Source organism: Aspergillus stella-maris, assembly GCF_047715825.1.
Source record: "Aspergillus stella-maris strain CBS 113639 unplaced genomic scaffold BDV14scaffold_4, whole genome shotgun sequence".
Classification (NCBI taxonomy): domain Eukaryota; kingdom Fungi; phylum Ascomycota; class Eurotiomycetes; order Eurotiales; family Aspergillaceae; genus Aspergillus; species Aspergillus stella-maris.
In genome coordinates this window covers 492214-503502 of record NW_027396798.1, presented here as the reverse complement: position 1 = coordinate 503502, position 11289 = coordinate 492214, and the positions used below count along the sequence as shown (strand labels likewise).

At 50.1% G+C, this 11289-nt stretch overlaps 5 protein-coding genes across 5 annotated transcripts; 3 read left to right on the top strand and 2 right to left on the bottom strand.

Annotated features, from left to right (window-relative positions):
• Nucleotides 1-68: 68 nt before the first annotated feature.
• BDV14DRAFT_195921 (uncharacterized protein) lies at nucleotides 69-1988 on the top strand (the record flags this gene model as incomplete). Its single annotated transcript, XM_073772338.1, has 4 exons — nucleotides 69-774; nucleotides 826-1062; nucleotides 1428-1517; nucleotides 1657-1988. 4 exons carry the CDS (start codon nucleotides 69-71, stop codon nucleotides 1986-1988), a joined length of 1365 nt encoding a protein of 454 aa, XP_073632622.1.
• A 721-nt stretch (nucleotides 1989-2709) lies between these two features.
• Nucleotides 2710-3291, bottom strand: BDV14DRAFT_195920 (uncharacterized protein; the record flags this gene model as incomplete). The annotated part of the gene is made up of 1 exon (XM_073772337.1): nucleotides 2710-3291. The coding sequence occupies one exon, from the start codon at nucleotides 3289-3291 to the stop codon at nucleotides 2710-2712; it is 582 nt and encodes a 193-aa protein (XP_073632621.1).
• Nucleotides 3292-3663: 372 nt separating this feature from the next.
• BDV14DRAFT_164983 (glycoside hydrolase family 32 protein) lies at nucleotides 3664-6106 on the top strand. Its single transcript, XM_073767268.1, has 3 exons — nucleotides 3664-3761; nucleotides 3818-4686; nucleotides 4734-6106. Exons 2-3 carry the CDS (start codon nucleotides 4270-4272, stop codon nucleotides 5961-5963), a joined length of 1647 nt encoding a protein of 548 aa, XP_073632620.1. The 5' UTR covers nucleotides 3664-3761; nucleotides 3818-4269; the 3' UTR covers nucleotides 5964-6106.
• Nucleotides 6107-6588: 482 nt separating this feature from the next.
• rex3 (putative RNA exonuclease Rex3) lies at nucleotides 6589-8508 on the top strand (the record flags this gene model as incomplete). The annotated part of the gene is made up of 1 exon (XM_073772336.1): nucleotides 6589-8508. The coding sequence occupies one exon, from the start codon at nucleotides 6589-6591 to the stop codon at nucleotides 8506-8508; it is 1920 nt and encodes a 639-aa protein (XP_073632619.1).
• BDV14DRAFT_164979 (60S ribosomal protein eL22) lies at nucleotides 8400-9712 on the bottom strand. Its single transcript, XM_073767267.1, has 4 exons — nucleotides 9571-9712; nucleotides 9306-9344; nucleotides 9045-9241; nucleotides 8400-8982 (listed from the first exon to the last, which is right to left on the bottom strand). The coding sequence occupies exons 1-4, from the start codon at nucleotides 9580-9582 to the stop codon at nucleotides 8856-8858; spliced, it is 375 nt and encodes a 124-aa protein (XP_073632618.1). The 5' UTR covers nucleotides 9583-9712; the 3' UTR covers nucleotides 8400-8855.
• Between the last annotated feature and the right edge of the window lie 1577 nt (nucleotides 9713-11289).

Below are 11289 nucleotides of genomic sequence, written 5' to 3'. Positions count from 1 at the left end.
AAAAAGCACCGAAGAAAAAGTCGCCGAAACGAAAGCCCCTAGTTTATACTCCTCTTCCCAGAGTAAAAATGGCGGGCAAGCTCCCACCCAATCTCCCCTGGGATGACATCCCGGAATCTCCAGTTCAACATATCGAGAACGTTGAGCCTAAGGATTATTATCCTCAGAGGATGTGCCGGAGTCCCATCGAGATGCCTCACATGAGTGCACCCATCAAGGTCGCTGGTACAGAACTGGGTTTGCCTCAAGTGAATAAAGATACCCCATTAAGAATGTCGCCTCAAGTGGGAGACTCACCAAATAAGAACCTTCCTAAGATCTACCTCGGAGAATCATCACCTCGACCGCGCTGGCTGATCCGGCCAGTCTCTGAGCAAAACACATCATCAACTTCGCGTTTAATAAACAGCTCCCAACTTCCTCGATTAGGGCAACTGCGCTGGGAATTCGACGCTGGTCTTCCTGCAACACATGGACAGAACGAAACCCAACTGCGCAAATATGCATACCGTTACCTTCAAAACTCTCTAAACGATCCCGTCATCCGGGAGCAATTAAGAGAGATGATCTGGAACAGCCAATATTCGCGGACTGTCGCACATATTGAAGACCCGCTACCGATCCCTCCACCCCCACCACATTTCAAAGACCAAAAGCCCGCGGATTATGCGAACCTACGACCGCCGGTGTCGGCATCAGCGCCTGACGATTACACATTCATGTACCCTGGCTATGAGCGGCCGTCTCTCGCCGCTAGGTCATATAAAAATACCCGTATGTACATCTTTCGTTCTCTGCTATGTGTTATACTGACAATCTATACAGAGACTCAATATCCTCGCAAGTCAACAATGGAACAACTTCATAGTTTCAATTTCGGCGCTCCCAAACACACAGCTTCTATCAATCAACATATAAATCAGCCCATGAACTTTGACGAAAGCTGTTCGAGCAGCAGGTCAAACAGCACTGCCTCAAGCTCCGGCACAACCCTCAAAGAGTTTGAACCCGAATATCACCGCGAACTCCACAACGACGAAGGCCACCATCACCTCCGACCCGGTGAGTACAAGTGGATTTGGATCACCCTGACGGTTCTCATACTGGCGCTATTCCTATGTCTCTTCCTCTACGCGTTTGGAATACTGCGATAATGTATGATGTAAATAAAACATAATACATGAACATACAAAAAGAAAAAGCAAGCCATACGCTCTCTCCAATTATTCCACCAGGTGATCTATAGTCTGATTGGACCTGATTTCTTTTGTGAACCCGAGTACCTTGGACCTTGAACCCTAAACCCAGGAACATGGAAGAGTGGAGCTCTGCAGATATCATCGCATTCCTCGCGCCCCCTTACATACTACATTCCTCCCCAATGACGAAACTTGCTTGTTCATTGCTGATGACGCTGCCATTTATAGAAGCACAGACCAAGCCCCAGCCTTCCGGTCAAAGTCCCGGGGACCCGTCTAAGGGCTCCAACCTCTCGAAACTGCCCAAGCAAGCGAAAGGTACGATCCGCCCCGGTCCATTCTCTTGTTTATTACCCCTTCCCAGTCAGCATCTTATCGAGCCCTACCTGAACTCTATACCAAGCATATCATACCCCTCGCGTACGCCTACTAAAAAAGTACTTCTTGTAACCAACAGGCCGCCCTAAGCGCAAACGCGATCCAACCCCTTACATCGCAGTCCGAACCCTCGATGAAATCGCCGCTGCAGACGCAGCTCCACCGCGCAAGCGACGAGGGGCTGTAGGCAGGAATGCCCTCGATCCCACGTATAGAGATCCGAAGAGACTATCTTCTGCGGCCTATTCAGCGGATGAGGAGATCAAGTTGCCTAGAATCCCGAGATTGGCGAGGACCGCAGGGCCTTGGACGAGGTCTCAGGCTAGATCTCAGGCTGAGAGTCAGTCTAGTGGATCTACGGCTGGGGTTGGGATTGGGAAGAAGAAGGGGAGAGGAGGGAAGAGGGTGTAAACTGTAAAGTTCCCAGGGACCTGGTGTCCTTTTGGCATTTCAAGTAAGTATATAAATTTATGTATATAGACCTGCTGGTCAGCTTGTTCTATGGTGCTCTTTTGATAGACATCTATCTGCCCGTTGTCATTTTCCCGCTGCGAGCTCTGAATCTTCTTCTTCCTCAGTAAGCACCAATATCTAAATTATTTCTAAACCATCGAAGCTCATCATGCATCAACCCAAAGGAAAGTCCCCAATCCTCTCAAGACCCTGCAAGTCCCCCTCTACCGAATCGCGCACCCCCTCATCAACCCACCCAGGCGTATACCCGCCCCCAAAATCAACCAGATACGCATTATCCTCCTTGTCAATAAGTACGTTCGTAGCAACTGCATCACCCCATACGATACCTCGTGGATGCAAAGCATATAATGAGTGCCGTATCTGGTTAAACTATTTGTCTTTGAGGTGGATGTTTCTGGGATCTTCTAGATCGAGACAATCTAGTGGCCGCGGCTACTATCACCGTTACCGTCGCCGCAATCGATGTAGCGCAGTAGGAGTGCAACGATGAAGCCCGTTTCATCATCTCGGAGTAAACCATGAAATTTTGAGGTTCGTACGGTACTATCGGAATTTGCGTCTTGGATGCTTGCGTACTTGGATATTTCGCGCGTTATGATCTCGTTATCGCCCGTTAAACGAGCTTCAGGAAGCTGGGTTGATCCTGTTCCTGTCCCTAATATTTGACGAGGGCTTTGCGGGGAAAAGCTTTGCGGGGGAAAGCTGGTAGGGAAGTCCCATTGCCGGAAGCATCGATCGTGATATCCTTGGTAGAGTAGATGGGAAACGCAGTAAACTGAGAAAAATCGATGTCAAGATCAGCGCCAACGTGGTAAGTTTGAACGTGCGACTGTTGAGATAGGAAGGTTGGTGTTAAAGTGCTGGATTCTGATTCTGTTGATTTGACTTTGATAATGTAGCTTATTGTCTCTGGGTACAGCCAGTCGTCGAATGTGTACTTGTACTTCCTGGAACTCTTGTGTTGTAGGTAGGAATTAAAGATAAACTGGAATGGTTCTAAGATCCATTCGTGTAGTTCTTCAAAGGGGTCTTCTTCGTCTTCATCTTCAGACTCGAGGATTCCTTCTAGGCAACCGAGGAGTGAATGGAACTTTTTGAAGTCTGTAGGTGATGAGTCGAAGCTCTCGTTGCTAAGCCTGACCTGGAATATTTTGTCGAAGACGTAGACGGTTACTCGGGCTGTCTTTTGTTCTTCGTGGAATGAAAAGGCACCGATTTCGTAGGCTTCTTGTTCCATGCTTGTGATGTATTGATAGATGTTGTTTTTAGATACCTGTCAAGCGTAGTAAAGTATGTCTACTGAGACCGACTGGTATATATCTCATGAATTGAAGTTAAAAGGGCTGCCCCTAGACACAAGAAACACTACACTAGGAGCAATGCAGGAGGGAATTTGGTTCAGACAGTTATATTACGCATTTTTCGCGCAACTAAGGTTTAGCAAGCATTTCTACTAGATACCTGATCAAGGCTGTAGGCAGCATCCCCTTGTACTCGATGCAGGACAACGAAAGCAGCAATAAGGAAAGAACAAAGAACAGTCATGTGACCGTCGACTGTCCTTTGTTGGGGATCATGGTTTGCACTTTGCAGACTACCCTCAACGCTTGAGGTATTCGCTCTTGCTCGGGTGGACACCGCAAGAATAATTTATGACAATTTATTCGAGTACTAACCTGCTGCTGCTGCTGCACCTTCCAATTTCAGGTATTAATCGCGCAGTCTTGGGCAAAACCTTTACAGCCTGCTAACTCGAGCTCCAGTCTCTACTCTTTACCTTTACCTAGCTCATCCCCACACCAATGGATCATGACGTTCCGATATGAGTTCACCGACTGCTTATCAATTCGATACGGCTGCGCCGGACAGGCTTGAACAGACTCGGTCCTACTTCGGCATACCGTGCCAACTGCCAATGCAGAATGGTGGGTAAGTCACTGAGTTTTGGACTCGGCAGATGTAATTTTCCCCACGGCTTTTCCCCAAGTGGAGAGACTCGGTAACCCGTGGGGAAGTCTTACATAAAAGCGTCATGAAATGCCTTTGTGACTGTTGGGTCGCCGGGAATTTGTCGGCGAGACTTCCCTAAAAAGTGGATCCAGTAGAGCAGATCACTGCTTGGAAGCTGCTCTTGGAAGCTCTCGAGGAGTACTTATGGCACCGCGCCCCTCACAGCCAATTCCGGAGAGCAAGCAGCAAGCTTGAACGATTCAGCATGCACACCCACGGCCTCCTTTCCAGCGCTCTCTGGGCATCCCTAGCAAGCCAGACCCTGGCTTTGCCTAGAGCTCAACCTAAGCCCTATTCCGAGCCATACCGGCCTCAGTTCCACTACACACCTGCCCGGAACTGGATCAACGACCCCAACGGCCTTGTCTACGTCAATGGAACGTACCATATGTTCTACCAATATAACCCCTACGGGCCCGAGCATGAGAATGTGTCCTGGGGCCATGCGACGAGCGAGGACCTGACGCATTGGGAAGAGCAACCCCCGGCTCTTGTTGCTAGAGGACCACCGGGAAATGTCTCTGAGGAATACTTTTCTGGAACAGCAGTTGTTGATGAGCACAACACGAGTGGTTTCGGGGCTGGAGGGAAGCCTCCTATGGTTGCTTTTACAACGTCGCATGTAAGTTGAAGCAGTTATCCTTGGGGGGTTGATACTGACAGCTGCAGTACTTGTTTGACCAAATTCTGCCGAGTGGAAAGCTTGTCCACGCACAGCAGCAAAGCCAATCAATTGCCTACAGTCTCGACGATGGCCAAACCTGGAAATTCTACGATGAGGGAAACCCTGTCGTCCACTACCCGCCGGCTCCATATAGAGACCAATACGAGCAGTTCCGCGACCCTAACATCTTCTGGCATGAGCCAACGGACAAATGGGTACTCATCACTGCCCTCTCAGACATCCATAAGTTCGCCATTTTCACATCTCACAACCTCAAGAACTGGACCTTTGAAAGCACCTTTGGACCTTACAACGCTGTCGGTGGCGTTTGGGAATGCCCTAGCTTCTTCCCCCTTCCCGTCGACGGTGACGAGTCCAATGTGAAATGGGTCGCTATTATCGGTCTCAACCCCGGTGGCCCTCCCGGCATTGTCGGCTCAGGAGACCAGTACATCCTGGGCCAATTCAACGGGACGGTCTTCACACCCGACCAGGAGAGCATCCACACCGGCGGCAAAGCCAACTGGATGGACTACGGCCCGGACTTTTACGCTGCCCTCGTATTTAATGGTCTCCCTGAGTTCGACTGGAAAGTCATGGCATGGATGAACAACTGGCAGTACGCGGACAAGACGCCCGTCAGCCCCTGGGTCAGCGCGATGGCCATTCCTAGGAAGCTATCGCTCAAGACAATTAACGGCAAGGTCTCGCTCGTCCAGGAGCCAGAGGAGGATTGGGCTTCTATCACAAGCGAGCCAAAGACCTCAAAATATGAGTCTGTTGTCGAGGGAACGCATAATCTGGGCAACCTAGGAAAAGCACTCGAAGTAAACCTCACCTTCTCCGACCGCGACGCTCACTTCTCCAAGAACACCTCCTCGACATTCGGCATCTCCCTCCGCGCAACCCAGAACTTCACCCAGCAGACCCTAGTGGGCTACGACTTTGCCAATAAGACCGTCTTCGTCGACAGACGCGCATCCGGAAACTCATCATTCGACTCGACGTTCGCTAGCCGATACAGCGCTCCGCTCTCGCCGGCTGAAGATGGGACTGTTAACCTGAGGGTGTTTGTTGATTGGTCAAGCGTCGAGATCTTCGGAGGCTTGGGCGAGACGACAATCACGGCGCAGATCTTCCCGCCGGAGGGTGCTACGTTTGGTAGATTGTTCTCGACCGGTGGTGAGACAGATGATGTTAAGTTGAGTGTTAGTGAGGTAGAGTCTGTCTGGTAGTTGGGTTGATCTTTGAGGTATGGAGGTCAATACGGGAAGAACTGATCTGTACAATCGAATGGAACATGTACGCTATAATTGAGGAAATGAGTGTAAATAGATGAAATCAAGACCAGGTTGACGAATTGAAATATTGTAACTGCATTCGCGACGCCCTCGAAACAACAGAGACAGTCGATGCCTGAAATGTGAGGCGCAAATACGGTTTGCATGTTTTGCACTCTGGTGCATCGCCAGCGTCAACTCCAGCTCTTACATCCATCAAGCCTTACAATCGATACATGAGCTCTGTGGGAAATTGCTTGATATATATCGAAAAAAGCACTTTAACGATAGATTGCACTATTTTTTGCGGTGCGAATCTGAAGTGAAGACCATGTTCTCTCCTTGATCGTTCATGAACACCATCCGCTCATAGAGACCGACGGGTCTCGGACAACGAACCACTTCTAAAGAGTATCTTGGAGTCTCTGTCGCCCGAGCTTTGTCTTCTCGCTTGCTTCTTAAGAGATACTGTGAACAGGAAGCGAGTAAAGTCGCTTCGTCATAGCTCCGCATGACCCGCTAGAAGAGCGACACCAGTTGAACTTAGATACACTACGTATCGCCTCACATCTCGATCACAATGTTTGCGCCGCTCGGACTGTTCAAGGACATTCCATGTCCTCAAGGTGAACAATGTAACCTCATAGCGTGCATCTTCTCTCATGGAGGTTTCGCCCAAGGCCCAGCTTCAGAGGCGTCAACGCAGCAGGATGAGACATCTGAGCCGGCGAGGAAGAAGGTCAAGCGAGATCCTCTTCCTGAAACCAAGGAGGTATCGAAGGATGTCCAACTACCACTCCCTGGCAGCGGGAGGGTCACGCCGATCAAGAAGCCTGCTCCGTCTACTGGGAGTGCTCGGCCTGCCGTGAAGCCGGTGGGCACCGCCCTGAAGAGCACTGCAACACCTCCTAAGCAGAAGCCATCATCTGCTGCTCCTTCTGCCGAAAAAGCAGGCTCCAGTATCCCACAAAGGCAAGCACCAAAGGAATCGTTGAACCCGCGCATGATCCCCAAAGCACCAGCGAATTACAACGTGCGAACCGCCATCTTAAAGAAACTGCACACAACACTATGCTCTCTGAACGACCAACTCAAAAAAGACAAAGGGCTGAAAGAAAATTGTCTAATACTCACACCAGACGAACTTATAACAATGGCCCTAGACGAAGAAGAGAAAATCGCAAAGGACAACCCAACTGTCTACTCCAACATCGTCAAGCTGCGCATCGTGAAGCTCTCAAAATTAAGCAAAGACGACTGGGCAAAGGAACTAAAAGAGTATCTCAACAAGAAGTACTACAAGATGCAACCCCCGCAAAAAACCACCTCGACTCCATCGAAACAATCCGAACCATTCACTACAAACATGACCCCCGAAGAAGAAATCGCCATCGCAAAACACCTCATCACACCCCTTACGGGCCTAGAAGACTACGGCTACGTAACGCGCCCGTCAACCGCCGAAGAAATATCCACAGCAAAACGAGGCGTTGAAGACGCAAAAGGCTGGGAACAGTGCGAGCGATGCCGCGGACGCTTCCAGGTCTTCCCAGGCCGAAACGAAGAAGGACTCCTTACAAGCGGCGGAACATGCACCCACCACCCCGGCAAACCGCTCTACCCGCCCAAGAAAAAGACGGATAATGTCACCGGGACATCAAGAGAGCAGTACTATTCCTGCTGTAACCAGGGCGTGTCGGAGTCTAGGGGATGCACTGTGGGCGAAACGCACGTGTTCAAGGTCTCTGAGACAAAGAGGCTCGCGTCGATAATGCAGTTTGAGACCACGGCTGAGAATGATAACCTGGATGCGGGGAAGACACCGATTTCATTCGATTGCGAAATGGGGTATACGACACTGGGACTTGAGCTTATTCGTCTTACGGCTGTGACTTGGCCCGCGGGAAAGAAGATCCTGGATGTCCTTGTTCGACCGTTGGGCGAGGTACTGGACCTAAACTCACGCTTCTCTGGTGTATTCCCCGAGGCATTCTTGAACGCAATACCATACGGCACAGAAACCAGTTCCTCAGATCCAGCGAAACTACAAATCGTCCCATCCCCTTCCGTCGCCCGCACCCTCCTCTTCAAACACCTCACCCCTTCAACGCCCCTAATCGGCCACGCAATAGACAACGACCTAAACGCCACACGCATAATACACCCCACCGTAATCGACACTGCAATTCTGTACCCAGCGCCCGGCGGGTTTCCCTACCGAATGAGTCTACGGGTACTGGCGCGCCGGTATTTGGAGAGAGAGATCCAGAGTGCTGGGGCGCAGGGGCATGATAGTGCAGAGGATGCGATTGCTGCGGGGGATTTGGTGAGGGTTAGAGGGAAAGAGGCTTGGGGGAGGTTGAAGGGGTTAGGGGTGGGTGTTAGGGCGGGTGAGGTTGTTGTGCCGCAGGGACAGGAAACTGCTGTTGAAGAAGTATTGGTGAATGCGAGGAAGGGAGCGGGAATTGCGAGGGGGGTTAAGAGGGAGGCGGAGTCGTGAGTATATATTGAGTACATACGGAGCAGATCTCGACCATTGACTAGGTCACGTCAATAGATATACACAATAACTACGATCATATACAATATAATACAATATAAAATGCTGGTTGGGTGTGAATCGGCTCCATATATTCATATCTACCATTCATAACGTCATGAGTAGCTGATCAATCGACGGCGAAATCAGAAAGGTGCACCGGGTATACAGGGGATACCAACAAGCCGTATCTCAGGCCGTCGACATCTCCCTCAAAATGCACTCCGTGCCGCCGATATCTATGGAGTCAAGTTCACTCCCACCCCACTATCTCCCCATTTTTGTCTTGCCTAGGAAGAAAGAGTAATTTACTCCTCATCCTCATCAGCCTCCTCGGAAGCGACGTTGTAGAAGCGGAGCTCGTAAACGCCCTTGGAGGTGGAGACGACGCGGAGCCAGTCACGGAGCTGCTGCTTCTTGAGGTACTTCTTCGTGCTGCACAAACATGTCAATTAGCATTGACCACCCACGATAGTATGAAATATGGGTAGACGTACAGGTACTTCAGGTAGCGACCGGAGAAAGGAATGTGAGCGACGACCTCAACCTTGCCATCGCCAACCTGGGAGATGACGACCTTGTCACCGAGGTTGCCGACGCGGCCCTCAACCTTGATGCGGTCGTGGAGGAACTTCTCGAAGGCGGAGACATCGAAGATCTTGTCGTTGGCGGGCTGAGAAGCGTTGATGATGTACTAGACATACTATGTTAGCGGGCGTTGGTGGAACAAGGATAAGGTGGTGCTGAGAGTGACAAACCTTCTGGGTGACCTTCTGGGCCTTGCGACCACGGGCGACCTACGGGTGCGAAAAGAGAGATTAGCCTACTGTTCCAATTGGCGCCCCGGTTGTTGTGTCTTCTTCTCTTGTCCCGCTCGTGCATTCTCAGCTGTCTCTAGTATACTTTCTACCGTGGACATTTCGGCCGCATGGTAGGGTACATCAAGACAGCGACGAAGAGACGGAAAAGAAGACAATCAAGCAACCGGGGGAACAGCAAAGCAGTTCAAGAATGGAAACATACAGCGGGAGCCATTGTGACTGAAAAGGGGGGATGTAAATGAAGATGAGGAGGGTAAAGTCGTTGGTCGCAAAGAGGTGAGTATCCTGCGCCTGTTGGGATGGACGGAAGAAAAGTTCAAAGTCACGATGCGAGTCGAAGTGGGTAGCCCGCCGTCGTGGGTTCCCGATTAGGTTGAGTAGGGCTCGGTGACTAGGGCACAACTTCCGCTCAATCCCGTGACGAAATCAGGTGCTTGGCCAATGAGACTGCCCCAAAATTGACACTAGTCCTTCGCTACGCACAGACCACCACAGCGAAGCTATATAATCTGTCTCCCGCCCGGCTCATTTACTCTTTTTTCTTTTCTTTTCCAGCTCTCTTTGCCTTTTGGCTTAGATCAAGTGTAGTATCTGTTCTTTTCAGTTTAATCTCTGAAAGTGTTCTACTGAACACAACATTGATTATTCTTATTTTTGGTCTCCGCGGCAGGGCCTCTGTGCTTGCGCATGTCTTGCTGCACTGTGTCATCGGGCTTACACTACCTCCGATCGACGCGAATCTCTTTTTTTCATCAACGGGTCGGTACATCCGGCTTTTTGGAGAAGAAATAGATACCTTGTCTGTACTTCGATCATGGTCCTCAACTACTAGTGGAAGGCAGCTTGCATCATGTATTCGTCGGGTGGTTATGGGATTGGTAATAATTTTCAATACACTAATTATAGACAGTATCAAATCATCTCGCTGTACGGCGTCAAGTAAGAGTACGGCAACAATATAGAGGATATTCACTCATAGGAACCATTCTTCAAATTCAAAGTCGAGGGTCGGCAGTCCCAGCCAGGCCTCATTTTCTTCGGAGACTCCAAGAGGATTTGTTCTTCGTTTCCTCCAACCTCCGATTCTCCATCCTTAACTCTTGCACTTTTTGTTTAAGTTCTTTCTTATCATCTTTGAGTTCCTTGATGCGGTCATTCCGCTTGATTCCCTTATTCTTTTCTTTCTGAATATCCTCTCGCGCTTGAGCAAGATTGGCCTTGTGTCTTTCTGCAACGAGCTGTGCACCAACTCGAAGGGCGTCCTTCTCCCTCTCTGCCTGCGACACTGCGTTCCGAGCTTCCTCAAGTTGTCGGTCCTTGGTTTTGAGCTTCACTTGCTGGTCTAGGTTTTCCTCCTTCTTGGCCTCGATAACCCCCTTCTGCTCCTCGACCTCTCGTTCCAGCCGTTCAATTGTCTTCCCTCGTTCTTCCATTATCGGCTCAAGTATCTCAAGCTTGCAGTGGTCGTCATTCCGTTGCTTGAGGTTCCACTCGGCTTGTGCCAACTCCGTCTTCAGGCCGCCTTGTTCATTATACGCGTCCTTGAGTTTCTGCGAAGTCTCCAATGCTATCTCGTTACTCTTGGTTAAATGGCTTCGCAGGTTGTCTTGATCCCTCTCCGCGCTCACGAGTTGCTGAGAAGTCTTGAACAATTTCCTTCGAAGTTCCTCGATGTCGCGCATGAAATTCACTTTGGTCGATTCCATTCGCTTAATGGCGTCGGCCTTAGCGTTCTCAGCAAGCTCGTCCTTCTCAGCTAGTTGGGCTTGAAGGTTCTTGATCTCGCTCCCGAGACGCTTCTCAGACTCAGCTCTAGCGTCCGCTGCAAGCTCAAGTTCGCTTTTGAGACGCCTTTCAACCTCGTCCTTGATGGCTTTTGCGAGCTCCGCCTGACTGCCTTTCAAACGTCTTTGAACCTCGT

Excerpts from the sequence above, each read along its gene's own strand:
- BDV14DRAFT_164979 (XM_073767267.1), bottom strand. Across the intron at positions 9,242-9,305 it reads CCCAGAAGGTCACCCAGAAG|TACATCATCAACGCTTCTCA; the intron begins GTTTGTCACTCT and ends TAGTATGTCTAG. Across the intron at positions 8,983-9,044 it reads GGTCGCTACCTGAAGTACCT|CACGAAGAAGTACCTCAAGA; the intron begins GTACGTCTACCC and ends ATGTTTGTGCAG.
- BDV14DRAFT_164983 (XM_073767268.1), top strand. The coding sequence starts at position 4,270 with ATGCACACCCACGGCCTCCTTTCCAGCGCTCTCTGGGCATCCCTAGCA. Across the intron at positions 4,687-4,733 it reads TTGCTTTTACAACGTCGCAT|TACTTGTTTGACCAAATTCT; the intron begins GTAAGTTGAAGC and ends TGACAGCTGCAG.